The sequence below is a fragment of the Sphaeramia orbicularis genome, chromosome 15, assembly GCF_902148855.1.
Source record: "Sphaeramia orbicularis chromosome 15, fSphaOr1.1, whole genome shotgun sequence".
In the NCBI taxonomy this organism is placed as follows: domain Eukaryota; kingdom Metazoa; phylum Chordata; class Actinopteri; order Kurtiformes; family Apogonidae; genus Sphaeramia; species Sphaeramia orbicularis.
In genome coordinates this window covers 51658422-51673368 of record NC_043971.1, presented here as the reverse complement: position 1 = coordinate 51673368, position 14947 = coordinate 51658422, and the positions used below count along the sequence as shown (strand labels likewise).

At 39.2% G+C, this 14947-nt stretch overlaps 1 protein-coding gene across 5 annotated transcripts in view; it reads right to left on the bottom strand.

The window, feature by feature from the left end:
- Positions 1 to 4184: 4184 nt before the first annotated feature.
- Positions 4185 to 14947, bottom strand: part of b3galnt2 (beta-1,3-N-acetylgalactosaminyltransferase 2) — a 34947-nt gene continuing 24184 nt past the window's right edge. Inside the window, exons 8-13 of one of the 5 annotated variants that reach the window (XR_003937563.1) lie at positions 13845 to 14028; positions 10530 to 10655; positions 5994 to 6153; positions 5796 to 5852; positions 4810 to 5094; positions 4185 to 4737 (exon numbers count right to left, since the gene is read on the bottom strand). Coding sequence is in view for 1 of the 5 variants with exons in the window: in XM_030156669.1 (XP_030012529.1) it covers positions 4957 to 5094; positions 5796 to 5852; positions 5994 to 6153; positions 10530 to 10655; positions 13845 to 14028 (665 nt within the window). In the remaining 4 variants the exon portion in view is untranslated. Of the gene's footprint in view, positions 5095 to 5795; positions 5853 to 5993; positions 6154 to 10529; positions 10656 to 13844; positions 14029 to 14947 lie in introns of all 5 variants that reach the window. The other 4 variants (XR_003937566.1, XR_003937564.1, XR_003937565.1 and 1 more) reach the window with 4 other exon arrangements.

Here is a 14947-nt window from a genome sequence, read left to right as displayed (position 1 = left end):
TAACAGAATGATCATTTTAAAGTGTTCGATTATTTTTCTTCAATAATTAAACAACCTTTGAACCTGATGAACCTCCGTACCTGAACCTGATCCTGGGTCTAAGATCCGGTCCTGGTCTCTGATCTAAACCTGGAATCTGGATCCAGATCACAACAGGTCTGGGTCTGGAAGGGATCGGAACGGGACTTCACTACAGGTCATGTGACGTTACCGTGACAACGCCAACACCAGTGAAGAAGAAATTAACTTTATTGACCTCATTAACAGAATTCACTGATCAACATCAAAATAAATGAATAATTTTATTATTTTTTTTTTTTTTTTAAATAAATGTGTATGTCTTAAACTGTTCATTCATAGATAATGTGATGAACTGAAACACTAACATAGGAACGGTTTTCTATTTTTTTAATATTTATAATGAAAATTTGAGTTAATGGAAATAAAAACTAAAACAGTAATGTCAATAGCAGACAATTTTACATCTCTAAATGATGAGTAATTAAAGTAAACAACAGTTAGTCTTGCTTAATTATCAAATTAAATAGAAATTACTTCTAATTTTTATGAAAACAGGATCTTAAAGTAAAAGTTGAATTATTCTGTGATCAGAATCGTTCATTTGTTTCTGTGAATCATCTTTATTCCACATTGTCATTTTTCTTTGTAAATTGTACTGAATCAGTGAATATCAAAGTGAACCACAGGTTTTATATCAGAACACAGTGCATTGTGGGTAATTCCCCTGGATCATGTGTGCAGACGGCGCCTCTAGGTCTGTTCAATACGACGTTCAGGTCATTGATTAAAGCTCAAACCTGAAGGAACATCTGATGATTTACAGTGATCTGCATGAGAAGGAAAACAGAAAACAGGAGAAAAACTGACGTCAAAGATCCACAAAGAAACACTCAAACTGTCTGACATTTCAATAAAGTGTCAATAAAACCTACAAGACGATAAAATAAAGTAAAAAGTACAAGAATTAACTCTCAAATGAGAATATTCACAAGAAAGAAAAACTGTCTCCAAGAAGCAGTGAAATAAACACTGGTGTTTTAAGTACAGCCTCCCTGGAGGTCTGGTCTGCAACGTAGACCTGTACCAGACCTGGTCCAGGTTTGAGTCTGGATGTGGACTTACAGGACCGGGTCTGAGTCTGGATGTGGACTTCTGGACCGGGTCTGAGTCTGGATCTGGACTTCTGGACCGGGTTTGAGTCTGGATGTGGACTTTGGGACCAGGTCTGAGGCTGGATGTGGACTTCTGGACCGGGTCTGAGTCTGGATCTGGACTTCTGGACCGGGTTTGAGTCTGGATGTGGACTTTGGGACCAGGTCTGAGGCTGGATGTGGACTTCGGGACCAGGTCTGAGTCTGGATCTGGACTTCGGGACCGGGTCTGAGGCTGGATGTGGACTTCGGGACCAGGTCTGAGTCTGGATCTGGACTTTGGGACCGGGTCTGAGGCTGGATATGGACATCGGGACCAGGTCTGAGTCTGGATGTGGACTTCGGGACCGGGTCTGAGTCCTGCTGCGTCTCCAGGTTTGTCCAGAGGATGGAGGCAGTTTCTTCTCCCGCCTCCTGGTTGCCATGGATACAGTGATGCTGCGGTCCTGGTCCTTTATCTTGTGCTGTTCTTCCTGTTGGGTCCGTGGACGCGTTGGCGTTTGAAGCGGGTCGGTGCTGGTTCTGCTGAACTCCAGTGGACGTTTAAGGCTGAATTAATGAGCGACTGGTCCTCAGATGTTTGGCTGTCGTCAACGTGGACATTATTTATTCATCAGCTGCTTCAGCAGATTCTCCTCCGCTGCTAAAAACCTGCAGATGCAGCTTCATCCATTTTTTACTTCGTTTTCCTTTAGTTCTGTTTGTCTTTTCATTTCGCTTCGTCGTGTTACTTTTACATTTTATTTTTCATCTTTTGCGAATCTTTAATTTTGTTTTAAATTGTTTTTCTTTATTTGTGATTAAATTGGAAAAGTTGCGATGGATTTGACTGAATTATTCATAGATGTCGCCGGAGCAACGTCATGGTTTCACTGGTGGCCTTTTTTTTTTTTTTTTTTTACATCATTTCTTTTCAGTGTGTTTTTTTGACAGCGTTTTCTATTCGGCCTGTGACATCACAGGCCCCGCCCCTCTGCTCCTGACGACCTATTGCCCCTGATTGACTTTGAAGAAGCGTCACATGACTGAGTATTTCCCATGATCCACCTCACCAGGAGCTCATTCCTGATCCTGTACAATGTGCCGGCCGCTCATTAATTATCTCCCACAATCCCCTGGGGGGGCGGGGTCAGGTGCTGATGAACCTCCATGATCCACTCAGTGTTTTCACCCGTTTGTCCGATCATGAACTGTCTAAGATCCCAGTGTGTTTCCCAGGATGCACTCTGCAAATGTTTGTATCAAGTGTCAGTCCTAACACTAGCGGTGGCGGCGGTTGCCATGGAGATGAGGCGGAGCTGTGGTACAGGTTCAGATCCCATCAGAGCCTGGATGAGTCTAAGAATATCCTTCAATCCCCTGAATGAGAAACAGTGATTTAACAGCAACTCATGAATGATTCAGGAGGAGGAAGAGGAAGAAGAGGAAGAAGAGGAGGAGGAAGAGGAGAAAGAGGAGGAGGAAGAAGAAGAAGAGGAGGAGGAAGAAGGAGGAAGAAGGAGGAAGAAGGAGGAAGAAGGAGGAACGAGAGGTGGAGGAGGAGGAGGACTTACTTTGAAACATTGTGTTAGTATTTGATGATGAGCCCTCCTCCTTTTCCTCCTCTTCTTCTTCCTCCTCCTCCTCCTCTTCTTCCTCCTCTTCTTCCTCCTCCTCCTGTATTTACATCCATCAAACTCCACAAATAAAACCAGGTGTTTTTTTTTTTTATTTTTCGTTTTCTTTATTGGTTCGTTTCTTGGTCATAAAAGTGTTCTGTTTTCGTTTCACAGTCTTGGTCAGTTTTCGCTTCTTCGTCCCAGTTGGTTCTGTTTCTGTCAAATATGAACATGAAGCCTGAAAAACAGTTAAGGCCACGGCACCGACACCACGACACAGTAGAAACTGGAGGAGAAAAGCAGGTCCCAAAACTACAAAGACCATGAAAAGAGAGAGACGGACCGTCCTTTTACAAAAGAGAGAGAGAGACAGAGAGAGAGAGAGAGAGAGAGAGAGAGAGACAGAAGCGCATCAACCGCTTCCTCCAAACGACCCCAACACTCGTCAAGGATCAGAAGAATTAGATCATTATTATTATTAGAATTATGATCATATAGAACCAGGATGAACTGTACACGATGACCCTCTGAACTGACATTACCACGGAGACCGACGATAACAAACACACCGTTACCATGACAACGGGCAGATCAGACACAAGAGATGATGAACACGTCCTGAGTGAAAAGTGGAGAAAATACAGCAAATATTTATGAGTTTAATTATCAATAAAAGAGGATCTATAAGAATTAAAATGTTCAAATTGATCAATAAAGTCTGATCGCTCCCATTTTTATATTTGATTTAATGTTGTAAAATCCAGAAGAAATGAAAAAGGAACTTTAAAAAATAAATAAATAAAAAATAAAGTCTAGAAAAATGACCAAAATGATCAAGAACATAAACGAAAATGACAAAAAATTAAGGAAAATATTAAAAAATTTAATAATTAACAAATCGGCAAAAGATTGCAAAGTTTAACAAAACATTTAAAACTGAATAAAATAATCAACAAAAATGACAAAGGTGAAAAAAGAAAAAAAAAAAACACAGAAATGAACAAAATAATCAACACAAGTAACAGGAAATGACCAAAAGGATCAAGATCATGAACGAAAATGACAATGTGCAAAAGTAAAAAAAATAAATAAAAATAAAAAAAATAAATAAAAATGACAAAAAATGTACCAAAATAAACCATAAATATGCACAAATGAACAAAGAAAACCTTAACATTAGTTTTTATGTGCTTTTTTCAACTTATTTTAAAAAGTTTGTCATATTTTTAATCTTGGTTTCACAACATTAAATATTTAAAAACTATAATAAACATGAAACCAGTTTTACCTTGATTTTGTCTCATTTTCATCTCATTAAATCACTTTTTCATTCATTTCTGTCCTTTTTCCATCTTTTATAAATAATTTATCATCTAGTTTCTAATTTACAAACCACAGACACTAAAACTTTAACTCATCTGAATATTGTTTTTTATTTGTGAATTAAATCTCACAGACTTCGTTTTTTTGTAAATGTGCTTTTATCGTCGACCTCCGTGTGAATAAAACCATTACAACATTTCACTCAGATTTTAACGGAATAAATCGATGATAAAAGTCGTGAAGTGAAGCTACAGCTGAAGGTGACGCTGAACGTCCCGAAGCTACGAACGTTTCAACGTGTGTTTATATTAACGACCCGAACCCGAATCAGCAGGTCGTTAACATTAAACCATTAAATCTGGAACCAGTCGTTGAATCACAGACGAGTGTCGAGTGAGTCTTTACCCACAGTGATGCAAGGAAGAGAAGACCCGGACCGGATCCGACTGGATCAGGAGCAGGAGCAGGAGCAGGAGCAGGAGCAGGGGTCAGTTCTAGGACCCAGATTGGATCAGGGTCAGTTCCAGGACCCGAACCAGATCAGGAGTTGGCTCAGGAGTCAGTCCCAGGACACAGACTGGATCAGGGGTCAGTCCCAGGACCCGAACCGGATCAGGAGTTGGATCAGGGGTCAGTTCCAGGACCTGAACCGGATCAGGAGTTGGATCAGGGGTCAGATCCAGAACCCAGACCAGATCAAGGATCGGTTCCAGGACCCCAACACAATCAGGGGCCACTTCCAGGACCCTGACACAATCAGGGTCTAGTTCCAGGACCCGGATCGGATCACGGACTGGTTCAGGAGCTGGATCAGGGGCCAGTTCCAGGTCCTGGACCAGATGAGGTTCCTGTTGGGGGCTGGGTCAGTGGCTCCAGGGGCATCCACAGGGGTCTCCACAGCTCCGCCTCCGGTCCCAGAGGAGGTGCAGCTCCTCGGCCGAGTGTTGAGGAGACGACAACATGTCCAGGTAACACTCCTTCTCACAGAGCCAACCGGGGTCCTGATGACCACAAAACACAAGAACCACAACGTCAGAAAGGAGAACAACGCCATGACATCACCAACACAACACCACCACAACGCCATGACATCACCAACACAACACCACCACAACGCCATGACAACACCAACACAACACCACCACAACGCCATGACAACAGGCAGCCCGGCGTCTCCACGCCCCCTGGGTGTGGCTCACGTGGCTGTTTCTGTTTGAAGCGTGTGTCCGTTTTAATTCCCGGCTCTGATCGTATATTCTGCTCTTTCTGTTCTATTGATCTGATCGTTGTGGGTAAAATGTGTCGGAGCCAAATTTCACTTCAAGAACAGCTTTGATCTCAGACTGAACATGTGTCAAAACAAACGCAGCTGCTCCAGTGATGAAGTGAAAAGTGCACCTGCTTTAACAGCTTTAGGTTCAGACTGGAAAGGCCTGAAGGTCTGTTTACCTGGTACTTCTGTGGTTGTTTACCTGGTACTTCTGTGGTTGTTTACCTGGTACTTCTGTGGTTGTTTACCTGGTACTTCTACGGTTGTTTACCTGGTACTTCTACGGTTGTTTACCTGGTACTTCTGTGGTTGTTTACCTGGTACTTCTGTGGTTGTTTACCTGGTACTTCTGTGGTTGTTTACCTGGTACTTCTACGGTTGTTTACCTGGTACTTCTGTGGTTGTTTACCTGGTACTTCTGTGGTTGTTTACCTGGTACTTCTGTGGTCCGACCGCTGCCATCCATATGCCCATGCTCACGTCTTCTCCCTAAAAACATCATATGCAATCAGACGCCACATCCTCTGACCATCTGTCATATGATACTGGGTGATGCTGGATGATACTGGGTGAAGTTTGTATGATATTGGGTGATGTTGGGTGATAACTGGATGATACTGGGTGCGGTACCTGGTAGGCCTTCAGCTTCCCGGCGTTGCTGGCCAGCCACTGGACCAGGTCCTGGGAGATGACATAGCCGGAGCCGCAGGCGAAGGCCGGGTACGCTGGGCTGGCGTACTCCAGCTCCTGCCACTTCCCGATGCAGTCCACGGCCCAGCTCTGCCTGAAACTGGGTCAGAACACACAGAGTTATAACACACATTCACCTGACGCTTCCATTCCACTGTTCTTCACAGTCATATTTAACGGTTCAGTGCACGTCAGCCACAGAACAAAACAGCGTTTCACCAACACTAATGGTTCCATCCGCTGTCGAGTCACCTGCTAACGTTCTCAATTAGATGACTGCTTTTCCAAATGTCAGTAAATAATGAAAAATATCCATCAGTGTTTAAAGCCTCTAATGACCTCCTCAAATGTGTTTTTGGTCCAAAACCCAACATTATTCAATAAATAATCATACAGAGTAAAAAAACAAACAAAACAGGAATCTTTGACAGTTAAAAAGGTCAAGTGTGTAAGATTTAGGAGGATTTTAAACAGAAAAGGAGGATAATTTATGACAAAAATCTATTAGTATGGATGTAGACTGCAGTAGAAACAGAAATATCTGAAACGGAAGAAAAACACCCTTTTCTGTCACATAGCAGTAAATTACCTTCATGTTCTTTTCAGTGTCCTTACACATCTTAGTGGTAGCTGTTAGCTTACAGTTAGCATGCTAACAGATCACTGTCAAATCCATAGCCTATACAGTAACTAGCTGAGCTAATGTAACACATCTGAGCCAACATTGTGTTAAATATTAAGTAGATCCTGATAAAAATCATCATCATTTTAAGTTAGAACTCAAAAATTAAAAGCTAACAGACAAACCACTTTCACAATAAAAGTGAATGAAATCGTTACATTATGGTGTAACTGTTAGCTTACGACTAGTAAACTAAAAGCTAACATTAAACATAACTTTTACTTAATACCACTAAACTAACAGGAGAAATACATATAGTCAGTAATTTCAAATTTTAACATTTTTGTTAACAATGTGCTACATTTTTATTTAATGTCTGATAAAAAATTATTGTGTGACGTTACCTTACAGCTGGTGAGCTCACAGCTAGTATTAACAATCATTTTTAGTCACTACCACTAAGCTAACAGAAAAGGTACAGACACAATATTTAACGAACGTCAGTGAGTCCAGAGTTGGACAGTTTTTTTAATGAACATTGTGTTACATCTTTATTACTAATAAAAAATCACTGCAATGTCAGCTTAAACCAGGAAGCTAACAGCATAGCTAACATTAGCGTCCAATGCTAAATGCTAACATTCTGTTCGTTTCCCACTGAGAAATGTATTATGTAATGTTTTCTGTTGATGTTGTGGCTATGAATTAATTAAATAACTGTATTTAATTAACATTTGTCTTAAACAGGTTTATGTAAATAGTGTTTTCACTTGTGTTTTATCCATGTCACTAGCCTTTTATTGGATAAAACAAACGCCAAAGAACAAATCCATAATGAATAGGTATAATTGTACATATATGCTGTTGCTTATATATGATATATATACTTCTATAATGTTGTGACTTGTGCTGCGTTTGCACTAGGTTTACTATTTTGTAAGAACAATTCACTAATGATTTTGCACTAATATTATTCTAACACAAACATGCTGATTGTAACAAATTATAATGAACATTATAGAGCAAAAACCATCAAATTACCTGTTTCAAATGAGCAGATTTTCAGTTTTCTCTACAATCACAAACCAACATTCATGTATTTTAATTATGTAGATATTACATGCACTATAATGTCCATCAGAATAATCGACAGGTGTTAATGTGACTGTGAAACATGTTCATTTATGGATGAAAACTACAGTCCTGTTGTTGAGGTGTCACTGAATCTGTGGGATTTATTATCATTAGTCCTGATCATGAGCGTCTCCAAAGGGATGAACCTTCATTAACACCGGATCACAGGGATCTGAGCTTCATTAATGTTGTTTTTCTGCAGCTGTTTACACTCACATTCTGTGTTTATTAAAGGGAGTGTTTGTGATTAAAGCAGTCGATGGATGTTTGGACTTTTAAGTATCTGTGATCAAATTTTTGGATGGTTATTTGCGCTGTTTTTTGTGAATTAGATGGTTTGTGTTCCATTAAGGAGCTGAATTTGCACCAAATATATCCATATTCATTCATTTACATCCCTGTACATGACACTTTGTGGCTGTTTTAAGAATTACATCCTATACTTTTGCATCTTATCAAGTGTAAAAGCCACGTAATCCTGTGGTGGATCTGGTCCAAAGTTTACAGTCGTACCAGTATTATTCAGAACACACTGTGATTCATGTGTAGAAAACTATGACATGTCTTTAATTTAAGCAGAAAATGGTTTGGGTTTTTTTTCCCAGTTTTATACTTTTCTCCAGAGCCATTGAGAGAGAGAGTTGCAACGCGCTTTGATGTCACCACTACGGTGATCACATGTTGCGTGTAAGCCTCAATAGTTCCAAACAAACGGTGCGCTGTCATGTTCTTCTATGAGTCACACAGCAGTGAGTGCATTATTACAGGTAAATATAAAAATTAACCACACACTAGCCTGTTTCCAACCGTTGTGTCACTACTGTACATATGTTGGCTATAATTGAAAAAAGAAAATTATATGAATATAGATATATATTTTTTCTTTCTACTTGACACCTTGTATTGTGTATCTTAAGCTGTAACAGAGTTTCTGCAGGTGTCAGTATATCTAATTTAATGCTTTTTAATGCCCTTTTTGATGCCACTTTAAACATATTTAATGCCCATGTCCAACTGCAGATACAGTTTTATATATAGTTTTATACATTTACCGTCTACAGGCTTTCACCATGTTCTGGATAATTCCTCCTCCAATCACTTCTGCTGAAACCTGCATTTTCCCATTTTTCCCACATTTGCTAATATTCCCTCTGCTTTTTTGCCACGGCATGAACACACTCACAGCACGATGCATTCCAGTCATCCAGAGCTGCGACTTTGTGTATCGGTTGTAAACAATAGTCGATTAAAGGGTTCCACCTGTCAATCATCACACTATACTTCTGATCAAAATTATTCAATGTTTATATAATCAAAATAAATCGTGAATAACAATGCTTTTTTCTATCAAGTGTATTTAATTTTTTAATGCCTCTGGACATAGAATTTAATTCTTTTTAACATCATTTAAGGCCTTAATTTTCACAAAATCTATTTAATGACTTTAAATGCTTTTTAATGACCTGCAGAAACCCTGTGTGAAGTAGGCAGCATTAATAAGAGTCTTTTTCAGTCAAACTGTATTATTTCTCTCTTCTGTTGTTTGAAAGGCATATATGACTGTAACTAACTAACTAACTAATAGGGCTGGGTATCATGGCCAATTTCCTTAATCGATTCGATTTTGATTCATTAGGTTCTGAATCGATTAATTGCAATTCGATTCGATTCAGTATTAATTGATTGATTCAGATTCATTTAGTGATACCAAAGTACAATTTTGAGTTGTAACTTGATTATTTGACTACTGCAGCCATGCAACACAGAATCAGTATTGGTATTAGAAAGGAAATCAATATGACATTTCATCAGTAAACACATGAATCTGCTCTGAAATAATGAACAGGACACAAACATGTCCATGTTTCTCCAGTGGATCTGAACGGACTTCTTCGTCATCTTTATTCTGTTTTATACCTGGTGCTTCCAGCCTTAGGCACATTACTATCACCCTGGGGCACTGACACCAGCTTTAACCCCCCTGAAACAGACTCATGTTGGGCCCTTGGTACAAGAAACTCACTGGAGGGGGAGGGTGGGCGGGGCTTCATGATTTCCGCTTCATATATTCCTCTAACTCCGCCCTCAGCCACAGGTGACCCAAGTTAATAGTTCTAGAACGACTGGCTTCCGCGACCCGCCTCTGCCAGCCAGTTCCTCCACACTGCAGGTTCCAGTTTGAGGCTGGGAGGACCTCCCACCCTTCCTCCGCGTTTCTCCTGCGCCAGGACCATCGTGAGCATGACCAAATCTCCGGGAGGGGCTCGCGAGACGGAGCCGGCCGTGTTTCCGCATCGGCAGTTTCCGGGTCATTTACTCGCGGTCCTGCTCTGAAAAATCGATCCCATCCACCATGAATCGATTACACAAAATTAAAAAAAAAAAAAAAAAAAAAAAAAAAAATCGATCCAAAATCAATCAAATCGATTTTTTTTACCCAGCCCTACTAACTAACTAACTAACTATTACTTTACTGGTCCGGCTCACTTGGCCCCTGAACTCCCATAGTCTAACAAGACCGTAGTGTTATGGTAAACAAATCTGTCTTTTGTGATGGTGTAAATGTTGCCGCTGAGATGCAGAAAAATGTCTCCTTCTGACAATAAATGTTATATCATCATCATCATCATCATCATCATCGCTCTGTTTAGCTTAGACTGAAGCTGTAAACACAAGCTGACTGCAGGCACAAACACAAGCCGTGGTACACTTCTACTTACTTCCCCCACCAGAAATTGCTGCGTTTCAGCCCCTTGTGGTCAATCTTCATTAATACCGAGTCCACATCGATGTAACAATCATCATCCGTCTTCAGCAGCAGATTAAAGTCAGCGTTTCCCACAGACCTATCAGAGGGAATTTGCAACCTTAATTAAATCTGAACTTGTCTTTCTTTGCTTCATCTCACAGTTCAAACACCACAGAGAATAAAGGGCAGGAGGTGACGGAAGTAAATAACACACAGTTTCAAACCAAAGCTTCGGTCCAGTGTTTGTTCTGAACCTGATGACTCACATCTGTACATTTTCCTCCGACTCAGGGACTGCACTAGTGATTCCAACAGCAAAATACTTGCCCAGTATTAATCAAGTTATTGCATTATGGTGGAACGCTAGCTGTAACTCTTAGCTGTTAATGCTAGTTTACAAATGGCATGCTAACAGATAACAGTCATATACTCACATAGCCTATGAACAACGCTAATGTAACACTTTTTAGCTAACATTCTGTTAATTCTAAGTAGATACGGATAAAAATTAATGTATATAACAGCTAAGGTTAATCACTTTAGCTTAGTACTTGTAAGCTAACAAGTTAACAAGCTATTAACAACTTATTAGTTACATTATGGTGAAATGCTAGCTAGCTGTTAGCTTACAATCAGCAAGCTAACAGCTAGCCATATTTAGATAGATTTTTTAATTTCAAACATGTTTAACATTGACAGTTATTTTATGGCATGTTAGCATTTGCTTTTTTTGCCATGTTTGTAACGAAGTAGCAGTGTATAATATTAACTAATATTTAAACACAAAGTTAATCTGTTTAAATAAAGAACGGAACAAAACAATAGTTACATTTCTTTCTTTAAACACTGACATTATCGTCCTGGATTAAACTGCTTTTCCTCATCCTTATATTTATCTAAACATTGTATTTTATAAACTCTTTTAAAATGATTTAATTCATTTGTTTGACTGTTCCATCATTTCACTCCAGGGACTGAAACTCATCCTTTCTTGTAAATTCAATTTCCTCCTCCTCTGTCTGAAAACTATTTCTGCATTTTATTTGGAGGTAATTTATATTTTGCTTTAAATATTAGGCGGGCTGTTTTAAACTAAAACTTCATTTGTCTGGTCTCTGTATCCTATATTTACCAGTCTAATGGCCTTTTTTTGTTGTATATATAGTTTGATTATTGGTTTTATATGCGTTCCCCCACAGTTCAACACAGTTTAACATATGTGGTACGTTCTGTTTAAGGATACGCCTTGTTTTTCCCAGGACAGCAGTGCTTCATGCCAACTTCCCTTGAACATATTCAGTGTGTGGTTTCCAAATTATAAGGAAAATTATCAGCAAAAAACACATCAAATGACCTGCCTTTAATTATCAGAGGTTCATACTCTGCAGATATTACATCTATTATTCTAATATTATATTATTATTAGACTATTATTATTATAATAGTCAATACATCTATTATAATGTTCATCAGAATAATCTACAGACGTGTTAATCACTTTAACCTTTTATCGAGCAAGTGACTGTTTTTGGTAATTTCTGCTAAGCGACAGCACCAATTCCAGTGAGCCCCCAGTCTGAGGTCCAATGTGGTCTCAAGGGTCTGTAAGGTCCAATGTGGTCTCCAGGGTCTGTCAGGTCCAATGTGGTCTCCAGGCTCTGTCAGGTCCAATGTGGTCTCCAGGGTCTGTCAGGTCCAATGTGGTCTCCAGGGTCTGTCAGGTCCACCTGTGCATTAACAGTGAGTGGACCTACTTTGTTCAGTACCATGAAGTAATGGAACTAATGTAAGGAATGATGTTCAAAGGGATCATGTGGTTGTGGACAAGGGTCTGGACCTGCATGCATGAGGGTCTAATGGGAATACAAAAGGAAGGTTCTGATGTTCAAAAATACAGGTTCCTTTCACCTTACATGTGATTTTCTTGTATTTTTTGTATATACTTCTTGCATACATACATATTTTTTTATCACTTACAGAAGGGATCAAATATGGTAACTTCATTGACCTTGATTTTTTTTTTACATATTAATTAAAAAAAAAAAAAGTAAAGTCTTGTTCTGTCCTCCAATAAGATAAGATAAGATAAGATACTTTATTGTCATTACACAAAATGTACAATGAAACTTAGGTGGACTATCAGGATGCAGACTCATAATAGTAATAAATAGTAATAATAACTATAAAAATATATAATCAAACACTGAGGTTGAAATTGTGAATTTCAGAGTATTTCTATGAGTGAACTATAAAGGGTTAATTGTACTGTTGCTGTATACTGTGAAATTTTGTACATCTTAAGAATTTATTTATTATTCTTTTTTTTGTATATTCTATGGTAGTTTTTATTCAACCCTATTTACCTTTTATATATTCTATTTCTTATTTTATTCTTTTATCTTTCTTATGCTACAAAACCCAGACCTGGGCTCCGTTCACACAGGTCTTAATGCACAATTCGGATTTTTGGGTGAAATCCGACTTTTTTGTGTTCCATCAGATTCCACATTGAACTTCTATCAATTTTGAGTCTGAACTGAATGTGACCCTGAAGTGACTCAAATGCACTAAAGAGGTCCTGATGGAATATGTGACCACACAGACACACACTGTGTTTACAGAAGGAAATATGGAGGACCAACAACCGGGACATTTGTTGCAGTTCAATGACATAAAGGTCGGATAAATGCGACCTGGATGTTCAGACTGAAGTCACATTAGAAACTATCAGATTTAGGACCACATATGAAAGTGGTCTGGGTGAGACTTAGGACCACATATGACAGTGGTCTGGGTCAGATTAGTGCTGTTCAGACTGTCTTTAACAGATCAGATCCAGGTCACATATGGACACAAAAATCCGATTTGAACCACATTTCCCTGCATCTGAAAGGAGCCTATATTTCGTTCCATCGTGTAGCTTTGATCGAAGTAGAGTCTGAGTTACTGTGAAATGTGTTCATTTCTGGATGAAACCCACAGTAATGCTGTTGAAGTGTCAGCGAATCTTTGGTCCTGATGTAATCGTCATCGTCCGCCTTCAGGTTCAGATTAGAGTCAGTGTTTCTCAGACGTATCAAAGGGAATCTGCAGCCTTCGTTCAACTCTAACGTGTGTTTCTGATCTGAACCTGATGACTCATAGCTGTACATTCTCCTCTGACTGAGGGAGTGCACTTGTGATTTTCACATCCAGTGGTTTTGCGGGAACGACACGCTTCCCCTCTTCCATTTGAGCTGATTTCCTCTGGGGTTCAGGTCATTTGGAAACACAGCGGAGTCATTACCATTTATAGAACTGCAGCAGCTTTGAAGGCACGTTCCTGTAGGTGTCCACCACATCCACCAACACCATGTCTCCATGTCGCTCGCTCTCCTCCTGCAGGGCCTCGTCCTCCAGCCGCAGCCTGGAGGCGTGGCTCGCCATACGGGAACGGCGTCCACGAAGGAGCTCCGCCAGCCCCTCCCCGTCTGAGCAAAGGGGTGAAATGAATAAAAACACATAAAAACACAACACAATCACCCACAAAGGCAAAGATCTGGAGCAAATTATCAACATAAGACGACAAAAATAATACATTTATACTATATTTGTACAACATTTACACTATATTTATACTATACAGGGTGTATCAAAAAAAAATAAAAAATTTTTTTTCAAAAATTACCCCCAGTTCCACATTTGATAATTTTTGGAATTTTCTTTTCTGGATGTCTGTAGGTAGCAAGATTATTATCGTTAACAACAAAAAAACCCCGAAATGACGAAAACTAGAACTGTAAAAACATTTTCATTAACTGAAATAAATAAAAACTATAATTAAAAGAAAAAAACAATAACTGACTGAAACTGTATTGTGTGTTTACAAAACTAACTAAAACGTATAAAAATTATGGATAAAATTCCCTTCGTTTGCATCTTTGTCAACGTCGGATTGATACGAAATAGATTTATTTCCCTCAAGCAATTTTAGCTGCTGGCACCGTATGATATTTAACGGTCCATCACTTCTCGTCACTTGTGGTTTCCAGTCGTCTTCTGGTCCCCACTCTACCTGGAAACATGGAGACTAAAGTTGGGAGAAAGCAGCAGAGTCCTGTCTGGGATTTATTTGAATACGACAAAACTAAAACTAAACTAAAACTAAGCATTTAGAAAATAACGAAAACTAATAAAAATAGGACCAATGGCCCTGTAGCTTACCGGCCAAATTAAAAGCTTTGGGAAATGTATCCAGGTGCCATTTATTCTCACCCAGTTCTGTGTATTTATTATATAACAGAGATAGCCCATGTTTTGCTCATATTCCAATCAGATCTGTAAAAAATTCTAATTCCAACTTGATATCATTGATACTGATTTATCATATCAATCCACTTCCTATCTGTT